The 24,657-nt window shown below is 33.5% G+C and overlaps 1 protein-coding gene and 1 pseudogene across 2 annotated transcripts; one reads left to right on the top strand and one right to left on the bottom strand.

The window, feature by feature from the left end:
• The first annotated feature begins 24 nt into the window (after window positions 1-24).
• Window positions 25-12,395, top strand: LOC122041651 (annotated as a pseudogene).
• A 235-nt stretch (window positions 12,396-12,630) lies between these two features.
• On the bottom strand, window positions 12,631-20,719 carry LOC121976318. Of its 2 annotated transcripts, none has more exons than XM_042528440.1 (8): window positions 20,415-20,719; window positions 20,211-20,332; window positions 19,953-20,110; window positions 18,991-19,068; window positions 18,806-18,884; window positions 18,656-18,729; window positions 16,287-16,399; window positions 12,631-12,879 (listed from the first exon to the last, which is right to left on the bottom strand). In XM_042528440.1, the coding sequence occupies exons 3-8, from the start codon at window positions 20,066-20,068 to the stop codon at window positions 12,827-12,829; spliced, it is 513 nt and encodes a 170-aa protein (XP_042384374.1). In that variant the 5' UTR covers window positions 20,069-20,110; window positions 20,211-20,332; window positions 20,415-20,719; the 3' UTR covers window positions 12,631-12,826. The 2 variants fall into 2 exon arrangements, with proteins under 2 accessions (XP_042384374.1, XP_042384381.1); XM_042528447.1 differs by lacking the exon at window positions 18,991-19,068 and adding an exon at window positions 19,100-19,144.
• Between the last annotated feature and the right edge of the window lie 3,938 nt (window positions 20,720-24,657).

Genomic DNA, 24,657 nt, shown 5'->3' on the forward strand with positions numbered 1-24,657 from the left:
GATTATGAAGTAGGATACACGTTAATGGACAGGTAAATGTAAATAATCTATTTATTGATATTAATTATTTCATTATTTTAACAATTGAAAACAAAACTCAATAGATTTGAATTTAAATTTAAAATGATATTTCGGAGAAAAATAATTAGATTATTTACCCGTCCGAGTGGAGATTTTTTGTGATACATTAATTTATATTTGTAGATGTATAGTTGTTGTATCATGAATTCCACTTGAAAAATAATTAATTTTTATTTTTGAAATCACCGGCTAAATGTTCCATTAAAATTAAATCATATCAAATTAATCAAAAAGTGAATTTCAAATCAACTGAACTATCGAAATGTTTAATAAAAATTGAATAAATTAAACTGATAAAATATGATAATATAGGTTAATTAGGTCAAAATCTGAATTAATCAATTTTTTTGAATAATTAGAGATTTAATTAAAACTTAAATTGATTTTTTAATTTCATTGGGGATTTATTCGGTTTAACCAATAAGGAATTTTAAAACATAAATTGAAATGAATTAATTGAAGAAAAAAAACAAATTTTTGGGGGAAAAAAATGAATTATCCAATTAATCTAACCGAATTTTTAAATTTAGTCGGTTCGATTGATTTATTTATTTTAATTAAATTTTTTGCTCAGTTACTATTCTGACTTGAGTATCGGTATGTCTGTGTCAAGAATTCCCTTCCTAATTCTTGCTCTAACGTTTTTTCTATATGGCGTGCGTAGGTATGCCCATGTCGGCAAGGTCTCAGTCTCATTGTAGTCAATGACGAAGCCACCCCCGCTAGCTCACTGTCTTCTTTACTTTTAGACAGGATTATCTTATAAATATTTTACTTCATCAATCAATACAATATGTGCAGTTATTTATGATCAATTACTTCAGTACTTTACGGAATCATTAAAGTAAAAGAGTTTTTCTTTTTTACTTCGAAATATGTTCAATTTTGAATCGATTATGCAATTTTTAGAACCGTGAAACACTTCGCTACTTTTTTTTTTTTTTTTTTTGATGAAACAAGAAATTTATGTTTTTATTTAAAGTTCATTAACTATCGACTTATTATTTCCTTGAATATTATAAGTTTTTTCCTATGTATCTATCGAGAATTAATCTCCATTGTAATAAACTGTTATTTCTCTAGACAACTAAACACCTTTTGAAGAAATAAAGATTAATTTTTCTCTTTCATCTTCCTAATCAAATTATTTTTTAATTTTAATTTTTTTATTCAAAAATACTTTTGTATTTGTGGGAGAATAATATTATCAAGTTCTTAGCCTTCATATTGAATCCCCTCCCATAGATCACTGCCATTGATTTGGCCAACGAAGTTAGAAGTCGCCTAACTAGCAAGGCTTTATGGATATATTATTATTTTTCTCGTTGTTGAGTCAACATCAAAGGCAAATAAATCGTCGAATTTAAAAAGTCGGTTTAGCTATTTCAATAATTTAATTTTTTTCAACAAAATTAATTTTTTTTATTATTCTGTTCATTTTCAGTTTTACATTTTTTCATTCTATTAAATTGAATAAATCAAAATTTAAAAATTGAATTGATAAATTTCCTATGGAATAAAAAAACAAGTTTTGATTTTGATTAAATCTCTAATTATTCTAAAAAAAATTAGTTAGTGTTTTATGGACTTAACTAATATTTTACGGGTTCGATTTATTTATTTTTTATTAAAAAATTTTGTCGATTCGATTAGTTTGAAAAATCCAGTTAATTCAATTTTTGATTAATTCAGTTGAATTCAATTTTAATTAGTTGGTGATTTTAAAAATGGAAATTTCTCGATACTATTAAGGTCCGCATAATTATTTTTCAACTTGAATTCATATGACTTTACATCTATGATTATCCAGCTGATAATTTCAAAAATCAAAATTACTCTTTCAAACTAACCTCGCCAATGGAAATTACGTTTAAAAAAATCAGAGATTTCAAACTCTAATATGGAAATAATCTAATTATTTTTCTCCAAAATATCCTCTACATTGACGGCTCGATTGCCCTATAGCTGCCATGACAGAAAACTACCAGCCTTAGAGATGAATTAGGCCTACCAAACTGACTCAACAAACGTGCAGTAATCGACAGAGAACTACCAGCCTTAGAGATAAATCAAACCTAGCAAACCAACACCAAGACCTATTGAGAACGAAGAAAATGAAAAGTTAAGGTAAGTTTGGTGCGCAATGAAAGGGAAGTGGGCACCGATATTTATTCCCATCTCCTCACATGAAGTGTGCTGGGTCGTCTCATCCTCGGTTTGCCTCTAGTGTAGGAAGAGGTCGCTAGTGTAAGAAGTAGATCTCTTCAACATAATCACGCGGAGAGGGGGGTCATTCCACTCTTCCAACAACATTAACTTTTGCATAATTCTTTGAAACTATGAATACCACACATGTATGATTAAAGGGGAGTAAAAATTCAGTTAAACTAAAAAAAAATCAACTAACCGACTAATTTTAAAAATTCATTTCGATTAACTGGATAATTCATTTTTTTTCCAAAAATCTGTTTTTTTTTTCAATTAATTTATTTCGATTTTGGTTTTAAAATTCATTATTCGGCTAAATCGATTAAATTGAAATTAAAAATTTGAACCGATAAATCTCCAATGGAATAAAAAATATTAATTTTGGTTTTAATTAAATCTCTATTTTTTTAAAAAAAAATTGGTTAATTTAATTTTCGACCAAATTAATCGATACTTTATCGGTTTAGTTTATTCAATTTTTATTAAAAAATTTGGTAAGTTTAGTTAATTTTTTAAAAAATTAATTAATTTAATTTTTGATTAATTCGATTCAATTTTAATTAAATATTCATTACAGCAAGCTGGTGATTTCAAAAATGAAAAATTCAAACTAGACCCGTCCTTTCTCTCCTGAATGATATTAACGCCCACATAATTATATATTATACTTCAGGCGCTTAGAGATGGTTGCAGGACTAAGCAGGATGCTACTATTCTAGTGCCTGACGATATTATCAGTATTATTGTTAGTGCATATGCTCAACTTCTTGAAAGAGATGCTTTGAAGATTGATCAATTTGCCTTAACAAGAGAATATCTCCCGGTCACCAAGAATCCTGGAGATGAAGAATTCTCTAGTTCAACTTGCACGCAAATAGGGGTAAGTATTCGATTAATTTGGTCCATAAGTTAACTGAATTAAGTAAAAATCGATTTAATATTAGCTAATCGAATCGAATCAAAATTTACTAAAATCAAATTAATCGAATCAAATTAAAAATCAGTTATTTCGGTTAACACCGAATTAACCAAATTTATTTAAAAAATAAAAAAAATATACAAAATTAATATCAAATTAATTGAATGTTCACCCCTACACGCAATGAGAGATTGAGACTATTGTCATAGTCATTGGAGTTCACACCTTCTTTGACAAGATAGCCGATCCAATGGATAACCCCAACCAAGTTGGGCACTTTCAAAAGGTCCTTACCGACATTGTTAATTTTTGCATTTGCACAATTGCAATTGGCATGGTCGTCGAGAGCATTTTCATGTATCCAATTCAGCATAAAAGATATAGGGATGAGATCAACAATCTGTTGGTCCTCCTGATTGGAGCCATCCCAATTTTCATATCTACTGTGTGACTATGCTTATTGGATCACATCGGCTATCCCAACAAGGCGCTATCACTAGGAGATGATCGTTATTGAGGAGATGGCCAACATGGATATCTAATTCTTAACAAGTTAGGTGTTGATAAGAACCTAATTGATGTATTTGTTGAGGGTGTGGATAAAGAGCATGTGATCCTGTTAGCTGTAAGGGCATCAAGGACGGATAACCAGGATGCTATTGAGGCCGCTGTGGTGGGGATGCTTGCAAACCCGAATGACTAGGGTGAACATTCGGTTAATTTGGTATTAATTTTGTATAAATTTTTTTTATTGTTTTCTAAACAAATTCAGTTAATTTGGTGTTAACTGAAATAAACTATTTTTTAATTTGATTCGATTAATTCGATTTTAGTAAAATTTTGACACGGTTTGATTAGCCAATATTAAATCAATTTTTGATTAATTCAGTTAATTTATGGACCAAATTAACCGAATGTTCACCCCTACAAAGGCGATATGTTTAATATGACTACAATCATACTGTGGTATAATTTTATTTCCAACTTCAGGATTATTATATGGTCACTCAATAATCAATCAATTTTTGTTTTTACATGCTAGAGATGGTATTAGGGAATTGAATTTCCTCCCTTTCAACCAGACAAAAGAACTATTCTTACCTACAGAGATAAAAATGACAACTAGCATCGTGCAAGTAAAGGTGCACCAGAGCATGTAAAACTTTTTCTTATTGCCTTTCTCTTTTTCTTTAACATAATTTTCTATATTGTTATTATAACTTATTGGCAATTTAATTGACTGATGGCGATAGATTTTGAGCCTTTGCAACTGCAAAGAATTGTCAAAAATAAAGTTCAGGCTGTAATTGACAAATATGCTGAATGTGGACTTCAATCTCTGGCTGTTGCATGACAGGTTTACTTTTTTGCTCCTTAGCAATCCAAATGGCCAGCAAGTGCGTAATGCGTTCCTAATATCTATGTTAACTTTATTGTACAGGAAGTTCTAGAGAAGTCGAGGTCCATGGCAATTTGTTGGTTTATTATAACTTTTCGATCCCTCTAGGCATGATAGTAAAATAACTATTAGAAGAGCTCTCAACCTTGGTGTCAATGTAAAGATGATCACTGGTAATTCAAACTTCTCTGTTGGTATCTGCTTTCCATCTAATGAAGAATTTCTGATACCAAATTTCTCAAATTCAGGTGATCAACTCACTATTGCAAAGGAGACTGGGAAGAGACTTGGAATGGGGGAAAATATGTATCCATCATCTTCATTGCTTGGTCAAAATAAAGATGGATCTGCATCACTGGCTGCACTCACTGTTGATGAACTGATAGAGAAGGCTGATGGATTTGCAGGCGTATTTCCAAGTTATTGATAAACTTATACTCTGTGCTCAAGTGCTGTAACTTGAGATGATATTGTTTCATTGAAGACTCATGGTTGGTTTTCCTATGGAACAGAACACAAGTACGAAATTGTCAAGAAATTATAGGAAAGGAAGCATATATGTGGAATGATAGGAGATGGAGTTAATGATGCCCCTGCTTTGAAGAAGGTTGATATTAATATTGTTGTTGTTGATACAACAGTTGCTGCTAGAAGTGCTTCTGATATTATTTTTATTGAACCCGGTCTAAGTGTCATTTGTTCTTACCAGCAGAGCTATTTTTCAAAGAATGAAGAGCTATACTGTTAATTTTTTAATCTTAGTAATTCATACATCCGGTAAACTTTTTTTTTTTTGTTGTTGTTGACGAGTATCTTTTTATTTATGCAAATTGCATGGTCTTGTTTGCCAAATTGTTATCGTTTCATTCTTTTATATTTCATCTTGGATTTATTCTTATTGCATTGATATGGAAGTTTGATTTCTCATCCTTTTAATCATTGTGATCTTAAATCATGGTAAGTTCATGAAATTACAAATTATACGGAGTCATTTCTATTTTTTTTTTATCCAAACAACATCAGTATCATCGATTTTTTGCAATCTACATCCCATAAATTATATGGGTCCATAAATTAATTAAATTAATAAAAAATCAATTTAATATTGACTAATCAAATCAAATTAAATTTTTACTAAAACTAAATTAATCAAATCAAATTAAAAAATCGTTATTTCGATTAACCAAATTTGATTAAAAATAATAAATAAAATTTATATAAAATTAATACTAAATTAATCAAATAATCACCCCTAATTGCATCTAATCTTTTGCTACTAATTAAAGCATTAGCACTGTTTTTTTTCCTCTTTAAAGTATATCATTTGCTCACATTTTCAAATTTGTATTTGCCATGTCAAAATTTTTCTTCATTTTTATGTCCTAGATAGAAGGGTTGAGTCCTTTACAAGAAATTGGGGAGCAAAATACTCTTGAAGTTGTATTTTTGAATTCTTTTAGAATCGAACTCATTAATTATTATATTATTATTAATTATTTTAAATCAACTCCAATTTAATATACGTAATTGTAAAATCGGTTAAAAATTCTTCTTTTATCATGTTTTCATGTTATCAAGAGTTGTTTAACAAATTTTATAGTTGAAAATACTTTTCTTATAGAAAAAATCATCTGTCAAATAAATTGTAATTGTAAGTTCTAACTTATGTGTTTTAACTAATTTGACCTAAATAAAAAATAATTGATAAATTCTAAAATCTTGATCTATATGGATTTTATCCTTATCATTCAATAAACTTTAACTTGTCTGGACTTTACTCTTACCAAATATTTAATCACCTTTGATCTATTTAGATTTTTTCATTGCCCATCATCCGATCAACACTAGTCTTTCCTTTTACTAGTCATCTAATCATCCTTGATTTTACTAAGACTTTTCCTTTGCCTAGGTAAGCATAATTTATCAAGACTTCTACTTGACTATCAAATATCTAATCAAATCATGTCAATATTGAACTTCTCACTTATTTCTAAACATCCAATCAACCTCAATTTACTTAGATTCTCTTATCTACTTACTTTCAAACATCCAACTAACTTTAACTTATTTGGATTCCCTCATCAACTTTGTCAAACTTGATATTGCCATATTATTTGTCAAACATCAAAATTATTGCACTAATATTTTCGATTGTTTTTTTGAAAAAATAAATCGAGTAAAACCTATTTTAAAAATTAATTATGTAAAATCATTTAAAGATAAGTTTAAATTTATTATCAATTATTTTTATTATTATTTACTCTGCCATCCATGACATTTTCCGCTGATTTGATGAAAATCAATTTTGCTAAAAATCAAACTACATTCCTCCATCATTTTAATTCTTTGTCCATCAAATGGAAACGAACTTCCCATTTTTATATTTTAATTCATAGAGGATCTTCTCAAAATAAATTCTCAATTTTTTTACAAAATACTTTTAAATATTTAGTCATTTATATTTTTTCTATGGATACATCCCGATAAGTCAATATAATCAAATCAATTCAATTGATGAGCCAATCCTCCCCGGATGCCACGGAAAAAAAAATCTCTCCATCCTCTAGCTAACTTGATGATTATAGCTGACCCCATGACTTACCTCCTTTCATATAATCTAGAGACGGACGGTAAAAGACTCAACACAAATTTTGCTACAATTGATGGGCAATCTTGTGTGAGAAGGCTCAGGACTAGCGCAAGTCTATTTGAGACCCTAGGCAGAATTTTTTTTTAGATCGTTGACATTGTTTTAAAAAAAAATATTTCTCACCTATTTTTCATTCAGATTTGAATCGAAAATGGTAGTTTAATTTTTTTTTAACAAATTAAATATTAATTTTTAAAAAAATATTTTTTATATAATTTAATTTTCTCACCTTTTTATGTAAAATTATTAACTAAAATTTTATATTCAAGTTTTGATAATCTAATTACGAGAAATATAAATTTTACATCATCCATATATTGTCTTTTTATGGTAAATGAGACTGAGAAATGAGAACAAATTGTTTATTTATAGAAATAGAAACTTTTCACAATTCTTTGGTTTGGATTTCATGGTATTTTATACATCATATGGGAAAAAGCGTCACCCTCACGGCTTCCCTATGAAAAAAAATTAATTTAATTTAATATTATACTTATCTTAATAAAAAAACTAAGAAAAATATATTTTTTAACATTATCAGCCTAAAATATTTATAGAAACTTTTTTGAGCATAGTATTGTCAATTGTAAGATGTGGGACTAAAGACACTATATTTTTTTATATAAAATAACCAGAGAAAATTAATGATGAGAAAAATTTATAATAATATGTCGCAGCTGAGTTTCGAACTCTAGATCACTGATTGTTTCGCTTGTGGAATTACTAATAAACCTTGGAATTATTTTTAGTGTGAATAGAAAAAAGGATATTAACATAAATTCATTTTAGGCTTCACCAAAGTTAGTTAGTAAAGAAGGGAGATTTTTAATAAAATAGTAAGATAGTAAGATAATAATACACTTCAAGTAGATAATAAGTTACAATTCATTTAGCTAAAAATAAGTGTATTTAAATAAAAGATGGAGAGAACAACAGAATGAACAAAATTGAGGAAATAAGAACAATAAAATAGGATAACAATATAAAAAATTCATGCTCCCATACTCAACTCATCATCATCTGCGAAGCACAAAATACAAATAAATAAAAAATAATATACAAAATGATAAATCTAAATACAATTATTAGAAAATAAAGATTACAATGAAATCAAACCCGCCATTATCATTTATCAAGAACTAAATGAAAGCCTTTTTAAGCACAAAAAAAAAGAAAAAATAAATCATATTTTTCATTACGTGAACTAGAATAATTGTAAATGATAGAATGGAGACAAATGAAAAATTGAATAATTTATTACTGTAAATATATTTAAATAAAAGTTAAATTCAATGTCTATAAAAAAAAGTGAAATGGTAGAAGTATCTAACTCATTATTGCTAAAAAATAATAAAATCTTCCATTTTGATGATAAATTTGAATTTAATCAAGTAACAAGTATTGTAGCACTGACCGCATCAACGTGTTAGTATTAGGTGCAATTTCTCTTCTCCAATCTCAATGAATAAGAGAGCACAGAAAAAGGAAGTTGAAAAAGAGGAAAAGGGGGAACTTAAAAAAACTAGCATTTTTATTTTGCATTGTATGGATAAGATAAAAAAAATTCTAATTCACGTTCTTCTTAATCAAAGAAGAAAACAGAAAGAAAAATGTAATCATTATAGACTATGATTGAGAGATATTGAAGAGGAATAGATTAGATTTTATAAAATAATATCCATAATTAAAAATAAATTTTATTTATTAAAAAAAGAGTCCTGACTTTATCTATTAAAACCCTAATGAAATCTTTACTAAATCTAAAACTTTGATACGTTGAGATAATGTCATGTGGACCCTATCCTTTTTCATTATATTAAAAATACATACATAAAAATATATTTAATATATTAAAATAATGACCTAAATTTTTAGAGAATAAGATGGTGTAATTTTTTATCACGTGGACCATTTTTTTTAATTTTTTTTTAAAATATATAAAAATATATTTAATACATTAAAAATAATGAGTCCTAATTCTGAATAAAAATTGAGGCCTAGACACATAAAACCGGCCATGAGAAGGCCATATGAGGTTTAACCATATTAGGTTGGACAAGTTAGGCCAATCAATTTGCTAGCTAATCCTATCACACGAGTTGATCAAGTGAATGCTTCAGTTACTTGCATCTGTTACCATTCGATTAATTAATTCCAATCAGAGTATTCATTATTATGACAACTAAAAACATACAACAATGAACCTTTAGAAATTAATCGACAGTCATCTTTATAGATTGTGACGATTAATTACCAGTCAATCAAACATTAATTAATTACAATTACAAAGAACATCCTGTTGGATATTGGGGTCTTAAAAGACCAATACGGTTTTGTGAAAAAATTGAAATGCCATCAATAGATAAAAGTCATAATTGACTTCAAAATTGAAATTTACGTTTCGAGTAGATAAATTTAGACTATTAATTTGCTCAAAACCGATTAAAGGCGAATGAAAAATTAATTATTTAAAGTCGACCCAAATAAACATTAATTATTCATTAATGATATATATAAGGAAATGCATGGGAGAATAGTCTCACATCGAAAATTTTCAATGTGTATTCTTTGCTTATTAATGATGCTGTGTTAATGGAGTTAACTCAGAAAAAGACCAGGTGCTCTCTTCTAAGGGGCGAGCAGGTGCTCGCACCTGTGAGCCCGCCACGTGCGCAATGGGCGCTTTGTAGGCGCACTTTGCACTTGATCTGACCGGTCGCTCGGGATGAGACTTGATCTGAAGCGTCAGATCGAGATCGATCCAACCCAAAGAACACATCCTCTCACCCAAAAAGGTATTCAACCTCTTCATTTAGTATAAATAGAACCCTCCAGATGCTGGAAATATCAATCGAATCATCGAATTCATCTATTCTACTCTCTCTTGAGCATTCATCTCATCTCTCATCTTGTGCATTTAAGAGTCCAAAAAGCCTACGAGAAGGTTCGTTGGTCTCGGAATTCGGATTGCTACGATTCCGAGACGTTCGTCGTTGTATCTTGGGAACGAATTGCTGCTATCCGTTAGCACCGTAGCGGAGCAATATCGTTTACGGAGATAGTGTTGAACACTAGCCTCGACGATCAGTATCAGTTTGCGCACTCCAGGAGATACCGGGAACAACACATCCACCCTTCTCCACTGAAGCTAGCAATATCTAAATGGCGAAGAATGCCTGATGTAACTTCTAAAAGAGCCGTAGAACCTACAAGAAATCACAACTCTTCAGATCTGATGGATGAAATTAAAATAGGATATGTTAAGGGTTATAACTCTTCAGAATGGACGATCCAGATCATCCAGCTAGAGCTGTCAGACGGGTCAACCCATGGCGGGGCGGGTCGGCCCGTGACGGGCTAACCATTTGGCGGGGCGGGGCGGGCCAACCCGTCAACTTAGCGGGTTGGGAAATTTCCAACCCAACCCATTCTAAGGCGGGTTGCGGGTTTGGCGGGCCAACCCGCGGGCCCATCAAATTTTTTTAAAAAAATTAAAAACCATTTCATATCTTCAACATTTTACTTCGAAAAAGTTTTCTACAATTAAATATATACATAAACATGTATTTTAATTATAAATGAACACAAACGAGTACTTATGTTGGATGAAAAATACTATTTTTATTTCAAAATTATAACAAAGAAAGATAATAAATTGGCCTAAAACTTAACTTACATATGTTTTTCAACCCGCGGGCCAACCCAAGCCCAAGCGGGCCGACCCGCGCGGGTCGCGGGCCTAGGCGGGTCGGCCCACGGCGGACTTGGGTTAATAAAATTCCAACCCAACCCGCTTAAATTGTTTGGCGGGGCGGGCCAACCCGACGGGCCCAACCCAAATTGACGGCTCTACATCCAGCCCAAAGAACACATCCTCTCACCCAAAAAGGCATTCAACCTCTTCATTTAGTATAAATAGAACCCTCCAGATGCTGGAAATATCAATCGAATCATCGAATTCATCTATTCTACTCTCTCTTGAGCATTCATCTCATCTCTCATCTTGTGCATTTAAGAGTCCAAAAGCCTACGAGAAGGTTCGCTGGTCTCGGAATTCGGAGTGCTACGATTCCGAGACGTTCGTCGTTGTATCTTGGTAACGAATTGCTGCTATCCGTTAGTACCGTAGCGGAGCAATATCGTTTACGGAGATAGTGTTGAACACTAGCCTCGACTATCAGTATCAGTTTGCGCACTCCGGGAGATACCGGGAACAACACATCCACCCTTCTCCAATGAAGCTAACAATATCTAAATGGCAAAGAATGCCTGACGTAACTTCTAAAAGAGCCGTAGAACCTGCAAGAAATCTTTTTATCTATGTAATGTACAATCCATGCGACAAACATGTTATTACGATGACGAAGCCAACTAGAGTAAAGTTATATGACTTCATTTTTTAGCTTCCATTAAACTAAACATATTGTCCAAATAGCTGCAATAGATAGATAACAATTGTATATACTAACTAGAAGTTGTGCTTTATATTGTGAGAAAATGTAGGGTATGAACACCATAAGTTACCACCCTTAAGTTATTAAGAATTAAAGAAGAAGAGGTATTTTAGCGTGGACAATCACTAACATACCATGTATCTTTGATACTCGGAATCTTCATTTACCCCCTTTGTACTTATGTCCCACACCAACATTACAATAACGAAATTACATTGCTCATGTAAATTTGACAAATTGGCAACTTAGTTATATCTACACACATTAAACGTGCATACCCTAGTTTGTGTAGTATATCATAAGTTGTTGACAAGTTCTTATTAGCATTAAGGGGAGAATTGAACTCATCAAAACCTCCATATGAGTTGATGGGTAATGGATTTCACTAAAGGTCAAAGGATAGGTCTGCATGGGAAATGGTTGATTCTTAATTATTGATCAACGAGAGACAAGGTGCAATAGATTAGAGTTTGCCTTAATTCAACTTAAACAGACATACATCATCATCCTCACCTTGCTCCTCTTCTGCTTCTCACTCCTCTTTCTGCATCCACCAAAGGAGCAGATTGGCATGATCAACCTGTGTCGAATTATGTTGTCATGACACAGGTTCGCAACAATGTCATTCCAATCAAGGTTGTCAATATCATGATTCTACATAGAAATGAGCAGTTCACAGGTTAATGATTGAGGGTAGAAAAAATATTGTCACAAAACAGATTTAAGATTGTTGGCGGCTTAAAATTCTACATAGAACTATATTATGTCAGGACGCAGGTTTACGGTTGTGGGTAGAAAATATAATCATGGAAGTTGGTGGTCATTATAATATTTAGTTTGTCGTAATTAGCTCCTCATTACAAAATAAAAAAGGACAAGAGGAATTGGATAAAAAAGAGAACATACGTGCAGAAATATATGAGAACGAGAAATAAAAACTAATTAGATATAAAAAAAACATGCCTTTGGTATATTTTTCAACCATATTAAAAGTTGATGTGTCAATCAAAATCTGCCAGACAGTTTCAGCTCTTGAATGAAGTAGTAGCGAAACCCCTCTCATTGCATACCATAGCAAAGCAGAAACTCCATTTATGGAAGAGGAGCTTTTACTTTCAGTGCTTCTTAGCTTTTGGTTTAGCAGCCACTCTAATAGCCTTCCTAACACCTGTAGTGCATCAGGAATCAATATGATTGGTTTCCCTTTGGCAAAAGATGATGGTAAAATCCAGGGCCGGGCCAGACTTTGAAGGGCCCAGTGCAAAAAAATAAAAAAAAAATCTTTGTATTAATATAAAAAATAATAAAATCCATGTTATAAAAATAATTTCATTAACGGAATAGATTTATAATAATGAAAATATTATAATCCATATTGCTAACAATCAGTATCATTACATCATAGAAAATAAAAAACAACTACTACAATTATCTACAAAAATTTGATCTTATATTTTTCTCTGCAAAGTCATCAATCAATTTTTCATAATTAAGTTTTTCTAAAAACTCACTCTCAATCAAAATCATAGCTAATGCATTCAATCTTATTTGGGTCATGATCTCAAACAAGATTTCTACAACTTCAATTTAGAAAACTTCTTTTTGCAGATGCAACAGTCATCAGAATAGTCAATAATATCTTGTATGCAATGAATGAATTTGGGAAACAATTCATTCTTTGCAAAAAAAATAGTATTTCACTTGATATTTTTGTTTCCTTTGGTAGAATATGTTGTATGATTTTCAATTCTTGATATAAGTCATCTCCATCCAAATCTAAAACATCTTATCTTGTATTCTCTTTTCTTTGTAGTTTCCTTCTTGTAATGAGATTTCAAGTCCTCATCAATCAATGAACTCAACTTCTTAGCTGTGAAAAGAAATCCAAAAAAATCTTCATATTCCTCATATTGCTCAAACTTTTTCTTCAATGATCCAATTGTTTGATCTACTATATATAAGAAATAATGAACTCTAAAAGCTTCGTCGGCAGATCTTGAGGTATTTAGGAAGCGCACACGTAACCTCATCAAAATGTCTTTTTCTATATATTTGTCTCTTTTGAGGAAAACATGATCAATCTCCATTGTTGAAGCAAGTTCTTTTGTTGTATTGATGACATGTTCAAATCTAGATTCCCTATATTCTTCAAAAGAAGCAATTAGCCCCTTAATCTTGGTCATAGCAACATCAATAAGCATGTTTTCAGATTGTAAGCTTTTGCTAATAATGTAACTTTACCCAATATGTCATACCAAATACTTAAACTCACTAAAAACTCAAAATTTCTAAGTTCAAATGTTGTTAAAGACTTAGCTTCACTTCTTATTTTAGTCGGCGTCTTTTTCTTCTACAACTTAAAGTAAAGCTTTTCTGATTTGTTGCGCTTGAAATACCACTGCTTTCACACTTTCAATACGACTTTCCCATCGAGTGATTGACAATGGCTTGAGAGTTAAAATCTTTTATCGTCACATGATCTATCAAAACCTTCCACCTCTTTGTAGAATGAGAAAATATTGTATAAATTTGTTGTATTACTCCAAAAAAAATCCGTCGCTTTCCCACGAGAATTTGCAATGTCACAAAGTGTTAAATTCAAACAATGGCAATCACATGGAGTGCATAATGCTCTAGGATTTATATCCAATAGTTTTTTTTTTGGTACGCCTTGGTGTCTCCCTTTCATATTTGTCCCATTATCATATCCCTAGCTTCGCACATTATCAATATCAAGATTAAAACTTTTCAACACATTTTGTAGTTTTTCAAACAACCCTTGTCCTGTTGTATCATCCATTTTAAAAAATTCCCAAAAGTATTCTTCTATTTTCATTGGGCTGGTAGAAACATTAACACATCTTATAACCAAAGTCATTTGTTCTTGGTTACTAACATCGGGAGTCCAATCAAGAATTACATAAAATAACTTAGCTTCTTTAATGTTTTGAAGAATAGAACTCTTGATTTGAAAAGCTAACAAATATATCAACTCATTCTGAGTTTTGTGGCTAAGATAGTGATGATGTGTATTTCTTTCAAGATGCTCCTTCATGACGTGAGTCCCACTCGGTAATCATCTCAACAGCATCCATAAAATTTCCATTGTTATCATCATAAAGCTTCTCATTACTACCACGGAATGCTATGTTTTGTTTAGCCAAAAATTTCACATGTGAAATTAATCGGTGTAATACCTTTCTCCAATGCTCTTTTGCTTTCTTGATTTGATCTTGAATAGCATGATCAATTGTTTCCTCCAATACTCTTTTGCTTTCTTGATTTGATCTTGAATAACATGATCAATTGTTGTACCCTTCACTAACCTGATACGCAACGCAGACCAGCTAGCATAATAATTGACATGTTTAATACTCGTCTCATGTTCTTTAAGTCTGCTACTAAGATGTCCTTGTATATCTCATTTGCTAGTTGACTTGGTTAAGACCCCCTTTTAAACAACTTGCAACAAAAACAAAATGTTTTATCAAAAGCTTTCGAATAGACCAACCAATCTCTATGGTGTTTTGACCATTTGGCAAAATCCGAGTGTAGGAATCTGAAAAGAATCGTCTATTTAATTTATCTTTGAGACCTTTTGTTGTTAATACATCTCTTATAGGACTCTTTTCCACTAATTGATCCTTCCACTTAGGATCTAAATTCTCCAGTTTCTAGGATCAAAAATATCAAGTGGAATCGATAAACTTGGCTCTTCATTCACTGAATTAATAGCATCATCATCATTTTTAGAATAATTATTTTCAAAGTCTAAGTCATCACCACTTTCATTGCCTTCAATCTCATTCACATCTTCAACTACATCATTTTCTTCGTGTAATTATTGTTTAACTTTGTGCCATCATTTTCTATCAATCGCCCCTCTTTGATACTTAATAAATTCTTTAACTTTTTTTTTTTTTTTTTTCCGTTTATCATGTCCTTATAGATATTTCCTATTAGGATTCATTCCAATTTTCTACAAGAAAAACAAATCAAACTACTATTTATTATAGATATTAGACAAGCACTTGTTATAAAATGCTCATTTTAGCTTTAACAACACTAAACTAAATTTTTTAAAAAAATAATTAAATCAAAGGGGATGATAACTAGTTGTCTCATATCAAAGGGGATGATGCTAGTTGTCTCTTATCAACAATGGAGAAGTATGGACAGAGAAGAATTTTTTGTCACAAATTTCTAATTGTCCAATCTGAATTTTACGCTCTCAGGTATCTCCACAACGATTATCTAATCTAATATCATAATAATTCTAAATTCTCTATATATTCATGATCAAGCTTTTTCATGCATGATCATTGGATGAACATCATTGGTAGATTCAGGAATCAGGACACTAAGTCGTCAAAGACCCAAATTAAAACAATAGGAGTCAATTGCCAGATGAAAAAAGTAAACTCCTTTCAATCTTTCAGATCACAATGAATAAAAAGCAAAGTGGGAGGATGACAAGTGAGATCCCCAATTTGAATGGTCAAAGCGACAAAGCCACACAGCGAACAATTAAGAAACAAAAGTAGGGAATCACAGGAGGTTTTCTTTCGACATTACCTAAGATCAAAGCGGCCTCGACGATGGGAAGCGAGAAGAGCTTGGAGATATCATCGAAGATCAGCGTTGCGCTCTTGATTTGCGGCTTCTTCGGAGGCTCTGTCGCTGTGGCGCTAAGATTGAATGGAAGAGTCGAAGAGACGAACTTTGAGAAATAAGAAACGAAGGTTTAATTGTGCTATTTTTTTTTTAAAAAAATTAAATGGCCCTGCAGAAGGTGGGGCCCTATGCAATAGCCCCACCATGACCGCCTTAGGGCCGTCTCTGGTAAAATCAAAGCCCTACATGTCCTCAATCAGGACCCTTAATTTTAAGTTAAATACAAACATGGAAAAAGCTGCAATTTGACATTAATTTTTTCAGAATGGCAAAATAACCTAGGCACCAAAGAAATCTAGAAAGTTCAAGAAAGTGAAGAAAATGAGGGTCCATTACATATTTAATAATGAGAATTACATTAAGAGACAAACATATTCTATTTCTAAATCCAAATAACAATTTGACATCAAGAGAGATGACTAGAGATTATCCGAGTAAATCTCACAACAGCTTCAGGAAAGACCTGGTTTAATTCCTATATTTAATAACTACCATGAACCAAAAGAATAGTGTAAAAGAATCATTTATCCCAGAACATGTAATGTCCCAAAAAATACCATACTAGATATTGGTGCCATTCTTGCTCTAGGAATGCATAAAAAAGATAATGCTGAATCTCCCGCTGTTAAACTATACAACAATAAGGCATGGTATTACGAATTACTTGGGCCAGCCAAATGTAGCTTTGTCATTTATGCAGACCACGATGAATCAGAAGAAAAAATGCGAATATCCCAAGAATGGGTGAACCAGGGTGGGAGACAAGTATTTCACTAGCCAAATTAAAGGCTAGAACTAGTGACAACTCATTGCAGCTTAGTCAAGCATTCTAGCATCCTTGTTTTATTACTCATACCATGTATCATGAAGTTTTGCTATTGTTTCAACTTCCAACTAGTCTGAGATATTCTTGCTAACAGAGACATCATAGAATAAGGTCCAACCTCCCTTGTTGTCCCCCCTAGGGTAGATGGGAAGAGAGGAATGAAAACTTACAATTCTAAGAGTCTAGAGAGAGGAAGGAAAAATTAGGATTCCAGAAGTTTGTAAGCATGGGGAAAAAATGAATAGAAAAGTGGTGTGAAATTGGAGCATTTTGAGGATAGTTGCCTAATAAGTGACAGGAACAGACACACTTCAGGTGTACCACATATAGTGCTCCCGTCCAAATATTAGGTAGCCAATAAATACAAGTCTTCATGAAAACATTCAACAGCTAGGACAAAAATAATCATTCATCATCCTAACAAATAGTGTATAAAAAAAAAATACATATAACTTTTTGAAATTGCCTTGTGCATGAATTCCTCAACAAGAATGAAACTGACTCAGCCATGAATTATTGGACATAGTGCTTTGGGAAATATCTACGGTCCGCTGTAATTCTTCATAAATACACCAATAAAGTCATTTATACAGATAGGGAATATAATAGAGGGAGGATAACTTAATGTGTGTGTATACAAGCATGGATAAATTTTGTCACGTCAATACACGACAACACAAATGATAAATAACAGAGAAATCAATGGTGACTTAGAAGTCACGTCATACCATAAATAAATTCCATTGGACAACAATGTTTATGTTAAAAGCATTTGATAGAGTTTCCTATTACTGATTTCATTTCAAATCTTAATCGAATATAATAAACAATAATTTGTACACCCTCACCAATATGTAAGATATGAACTTATGTACTTCTATTATGAATCAGAATCAACATATTTGAATACTGTTATCATGCTATCAAATGAGGTCATTATATTATCTTATATCTTTTGGGCACTAGAGATATTTATAAGTTCAAGTTGAATTATTTTTATATATTTTATATTTTTTGATATATCACGATACAAAAAAACCCATCAAAATGATTCACAATATAACCCACGGTACAACAACCTAGAGTCAAAATATATTGGAATGCAGCAAATAGCAAAACCACAGATAAATGGAACATCAAGACACATGCAAGTACCAAACAAAAATAATATTAATCGCGTTCCTATTAGACTAGAAGAGTCATACATTTATCACAAAAAAAAAAATAGTAGTATCTTCCAATCACTTAAATTGTAAAGTTGCCAATGTTGGTTCCATGCCCAGATGAAAAAGGTCAAGAACTGTGTTAGGGTTGACAGTCAACTTCAAACATGTCTAAATCCTTGTATGGATCTTATCAAAACACAAAAAGTTGGGACAAATGTGGCTTGATGATGATCGCTTTCCAATTGCCTAGAACCCAATAACAAAGCATAAATACTTACTTGGGGGCATAAACAAGATCCCGTGCAAGACACTTCTGCAAATACATCATGATATATGACCAAGAAGTGAATATCTGAAAGAAGAACACATTCAAGCTCAGATATGGACTCTAGCAGGTAACAAGCCAAAAATGCATAAACGATATTAACCTGTTCTATGATCTCTGGATCACGGTCACCACCATTTTTAAGTAGAATCACCAAAGAATCTACAAGCCTTGGAAGAAAACTGTAAAATGTAGATTTATATAAGTGACCGGTAACATGAATAGGCACAAAACAGAAGTAAACAGGCAGAACAAAAACAAACAGGATTCCACTTATTCTAATAGCACCTATTTAAGTTTTTAACTTCTGCTGCTAAATATGTGACAGAGTTGCAGGGGCAGTGCAGCTTTCTAGTTAAAGTCAAACTGCAAGATGAAAAATTATAAGGAGACTTACGATACAAATTCATTCAGAAAATCTCTAGATAGAGCTGCTATTAACCTGCATGACCAAAGAATTATTAGGAAAAAAACGTCCAACTAAAAGAACATACAACAACTAAAAAAAATTAATCTCTAATAACAGATGAGAGCACAAAAAATTATAAGGAACCAACACATATCCAAGCACGGCACAAGACTTTAAAGCGACTATTTAATAAATTCTAACATAAAATAGCAAACATAGGAAACAACACACAATTTAGCATAATGTGTGAGTACTTCCTCAGACTGCTCATTGGGCGTAGAGGCAAATATTGTTCGGCTAACAATCAATATAATTTAGCTCTGCAGGTTCATGTTCCCTTGGCGAACTCATGTCCTTGATGATGATATGGAAGTGTCTGTTAAATAATCAATGGTTGGAAAAAAGAAGATAAAAGTGCATTTTTAAAAAATCATTCCATCCCAGTTGCCAGGGATTTACTGGTCCGCACACCCAACAGCAAACAAATTACACTATAAATCCTATGCACACCCAACTTGCAGGTAATCATTAATGTCGAAAAGAAAATTTTTCACATAATATCCTATGGAACCTAGATCCACCACTACAAATGGAAGTATGGTAACATATCAAAACCAAACACAAATGTATGCATAAAAATCAATTGGCATATGTTAAGCAAACAATTGTTGTTCAAATTTATCTATGTGTTAAAGCAAAGTAGCATCGAATGTTCCATATCTAAAATCTCATATATATATATATATATATATATATATATATATATATATATATATATATATATCTTATATATCTTTAAGTGATTCCAGAAAAATGAAAAGGTGCTCCAAAGTCCACATACCTTAGAATTGGCTCAAGAGACAATATAGCTTCAATCTTCACTTTATCTAGGAGCTCCGTCATAATAGTTTCCTTGAGCAGTATCGCTTGCGATAGCATCTGAACAAATGGCTTCATGTTTTCATAAAAGGAGAAAAAGTCTACCGTCGTATTCAATTCCTGTATATTGTAACACATGAAAATAAATAAAAGATGTAACTCTAACATTAAGGCATCATTTTATAACTATTCCTTAAAAAAATGACAAAACGCATCATACCTTCCAGTAAATAAGGCTCTCTCGCAAGAATGATGAGTCGTCAGATGGTTGAGCTTTAACGGAGTCAAGACTATGAAAAACATTGATCTGTATCTCTTCCACCGCTGGGAGAAACTCTTGAACTGCAATAAATATGAGATCCCGAGTTACAAAACGTACTCGCTATTTGACAATATAAATTACATATTTTTTTTAGAAGCTTACCGTAAAGCGCCGCCGGCCGGTGGACTTATTGAGGACTTCACGGCCTGTGATTGAGAGGTCGTCATCAGAGACGAAGTCTAAGCTTACGTGTGGAGAAGGAGATGAGGAATAAAGACGAAGGAAAAACACGGAAAAAAAGCCTCGTCACGGAGGAGTCGGGGAAGGGACGGAGAAGGAGATGGAGGAGCGGCGGAGAAGGAGGTGCGGCGGAAAAGAGGATCGGGGTTAGGTAGTGGGAGAGTAGCAACGGAGGTGGCGACGGAAAAGGAACGCGGGGTTTAGGGTAGAGGGAGTAGACCCTGGTTTTTCCTAAATAAATTGATTAGTAATCTTAAAAATTGAAATATGCATCGAAAAAATATTATTATAAAAAAATAATATATTGATTTTTTCTGCTTTTGTAAATTTATAATTCAAATTGAACAAATAATACTAATTTAAATTAAAAATAACTACAAATTTATTACGTTGGTATATTTATGTAACTAACAATTATATTATTGAATTCGAAATTAAATTGACAATTATTGGACCGCGTATTAATTTTTTTTAATATCCAAATTTTATACTCAAATTTCATATCTATTAAAATATGTACCTAATATATATTATATCTCTCTTTTATTCCATGTGTGAACTATAGTCACCCTAAACCGTAACTCATCAATTCATTACATCAATTAGATTATAAAATTTTGATTCTAACAAACTTAATACCCCAATTCTAATACCTTAATTCATTCGGATGGTATGATTACATTTAGGAAAATATAAGGAGTGTAATGAGTTTGATTTGAAATATTACTGAAATGTCTAAGTTCATCAATAAGTTTTGATCAAAACTTACATTTGACTTTACGATATTTAAAATTTCAATTGCTTCACATGATTTGAATCAGGGAAATCCTAAGAACCCTTTTGATGGCATGGGTGAATGTGACATACTTAGTTCCTCTAATGAGTTTGTGACAAGACATCTTAAGATTGTGTTGATTACAGAAACTCACAGTTCTCTATATAAGCCATGAAATCCATGTATCAGGATTACACTTAGGAGGATGCAAGAAGTGTAATGAACTTGATTTAAAGTGTTTCTGAGATCTTAAGATCATCAACAAGTTTTGATAAAAACTCACTAATGAATTTATGATGTCTAAAATTTAAAAATCTTGATATAATCTAAATTTTGAGAGTAGAAATCCTTTGATAGTATTTGGTGAGTAAGTATGATAGACAGACTTTTAATGAGTTGTGTCAAATTACTTTTAATGAGTTGTGTCAAATTGTCTAAGATTGTGAAGATTTCAAAATCTTACAACTCTCAATCTGAATTGTGGAATCCAGGTCTAAGGGCATAGTTACATCTAGGATATTGAATGTAACAATTATGATTTGAAGTGATTTTAAAGTTTCTAGGACTATCAATGAGTTTTGATAGAAACTCTCCGATTGACCTACAATGTTCAAAATTTCAAAAATCTTAACATAGTGTGAATTAGGAGAGTCATGGGCTAGCAGTGTTGGCGAGTGAGTATGAATGCCCTTATATATGAATTCACACTCCAGATAGAGAGTCATAGATTTTTTGAAATTGGCATAACCACGAGAGATTTTGTTATAAACTCATTAGAATACCTAAGTCTATCATACTCACTCACAACACCATCTTAGTTTATAAGACTCTTTAGTTTAAACTATCTCAAGATTTTGAAATTTTTGATGCGGTAGGGGCATTAGTGAATTTGGACCAAAACCCGATGACGATTTAGATATGTTCGAAACAATTTAAACCAAACTCATTACACTTCTTGTAACTTTTCGAGTGTAACTAGGCGATTAAACATAGATTTGAGGATTAAGATTGAGATTTATTAAGTTTGTTACAATAGATTGATAGTTCAATATCAGTCGAGTATCAATGTTTGATTTGTAATGGTTCGATAGATAATTTTATAGCCGACTGATGTGGTCGATTAGAATCTATAGATGGAGAATCAATTTGATACATAGTGATCCTATCTGAGAGTCGAGTCGACAGACGCTGGGGAGATGACGCTCACGTTGACTGGATGTAGACTGAAGATGACGTGCACCTCCGACGAGCTACGCCTGCAACCACAAGTCGTTAGTGTTGGGCCGGGGAGGGGTTCCCCGGCGATGGCCCTCCGACGCTCAAGTCAGTCACTGCGGCAAGCGAATGAAGTAGAGAAGAGAAAAGAGCAGCAGTGTAACTGTGGCTACAGTAGTCGTGAACATACCTCCGATGAAGCTCTGGGGCTCCTTATATATGGCCCCCGGAAGCGCGTGCACACTTGTAAAGGCATGCACGCTTCTCAAAGCTTATCGTGAAAGGACATGTTAGTAAAGCGTCCCTGACACCATACCTTAACAACCCGAGTATATCTCTAACAAGACAGCGGAAGCTTCTACCGTACGATCCTCCGCTTGACCATGTCGCCGATCACGCCGTCTGCCAGTAGCGTGAGTTCCCAGAAGGATATCACCAGCTACTCCTTTTGTCCGTTACTAGGCTGAGCGGGGGAGCCGCTCGGCCAGTCTATCGTTCGGCTGATATCGCGACAGGGCCCAGCGGGATGTCCACTCGACCAATGGTCTGCTATCTTGGCTCCGTCCTGTCGAGCGAGGGAGCCATGCCTACTTGGTCGGGGACGTGTCTGCTGAATGACCGAGCGGGACGATCGCTCGCCCTCCGTTCCTCCATACTTGAGCCTTTTGAGCGTCGGAAGCCTGGTGTCTGGCCGAGCTGTCGTAGTGTCGGATCGGGTATCCCCCGCACCGATTCTGGCAGATGGGTCGCCCGATCGGACGGACTCCCAGGGCGCTGACCACCTTCACCTTCTACCAAGCATGCCCCACCTTACCACCGGATCACGTGCCTCCTCCTCATGTCTAGTCAAAGGAGGCTGCAAATCCGACTGACTGGACAAGTAGTCTAGTGACCGATTGGTCGATCGGCTGGCTACGTCCCGATTGGTCCATGTAGGGTTGATCTCCTAGGTCGTTCAGCATCTTGAGGACTTGGAAAATTTCTCCTTCGGCGTCTTCGGATGGACGCGACCCGTGCTGTAAATGCTGACATCATCCGAATCTCCTTAGAATTCATGCAAATCACCTCCATTAAGGCCGAGCATGCGCCCACGCTTAATAATGACGCTCATTAAATGATGTCCTATGGGAGGGTGCCACGTGTTGTCACCGCAGCCGCCGCACGTCCGAGGTGACAACTGCAGATGTGACGTTTATCAGTTTGAATTCAATGGCTCGATGTGCACTCCGATTCCCGTGCCCTAGATCGGACATCTCCAGTCGGCCGAGCCAATCTTTATAAAGTTGTTGCTTCTTCCTCTGCACCCACTTCGCTGCCTTCTTCCCCAATTGTTGACGGCGATTCTGCTCGTCCCGTGCTCCTGCAATTCTGTTCGTTTAGTGCTCCGGCAATCCTTGCTATCTTCTTTTTAAGCTTTTCGATCCTTTACAATCTCCCCCGCTTCTTTGCAGTTTTGGTTGGGGTGCCCTCATGACACACAACTTTTATTATTCTTCTCCCTCTTTTCTTCTTTGGTGTGGCCGGCCTCATCCTTTCTCTTCTCTCCATCCTTGTGGCCGAACCTCTCATCGTCTTGGAGATCAAGTGGTGGCCGGATTCTAGCTTGGAGAAGAAGGAGAGAAAGCTTGTATCCCTTGGAGCATTGGTGGTGTTTTCTCTTCATCCTTGGAGGAGCTCTTGTTTGTGGCCGAACCTTGCAAGGAGGAGAAGAAGGTGCTTTGGTGGTTTCTCATCTCAGAAGATCGTTGCCCACACAGCGTCCGAGGTTAGAAGAGGAATACGGTAGAAGACCTAGAGGTTTTTGCTTGCAAAAGAAAAGGTATACTAGTATTTTATTTCCGCATCATACTAGTTTTATCTTCATGTAAAAAATACCAAATACAAGAGGCATGCGATTCTAGTATTTCGAATTTATTTTCGATGTTGTGTTCTTTGTTTTTTTTTCCTTGTGATTTGATTGTTCTTTTCGGTTGACTTAAAGTTATTTAAGGAAATTAAATATTAGCTTTCCTTAAAAGACTTTGTCTAGGCAGTGGTGGTTGTTCCCATATCCAAGAAGGCCATGTGCCTCGCCATGCAGTCCTGGAAGCCAATTTAGGAAATTAATATTTAATGAAATTAATAATCTAGGTGATTTGGATCGAACGTGTTAAGTTCCGCAGGAGATCCAAGTCT

The sequence above is a fragment of the Zingiber officinale genome, chromosome 1B, assembly GCF_018446385.1.
Source record: "Zingiber officinale cultivar Zhangliang chromosome 1B, Zo_v1.1, whole genome shotgun sequence".
NCBI lineage: Eukaryota > Viridiplantae > Streptophyta > Magnoliopsida > Zingiberales > Zingiberaceae > Zingiber > Zingiber officinale.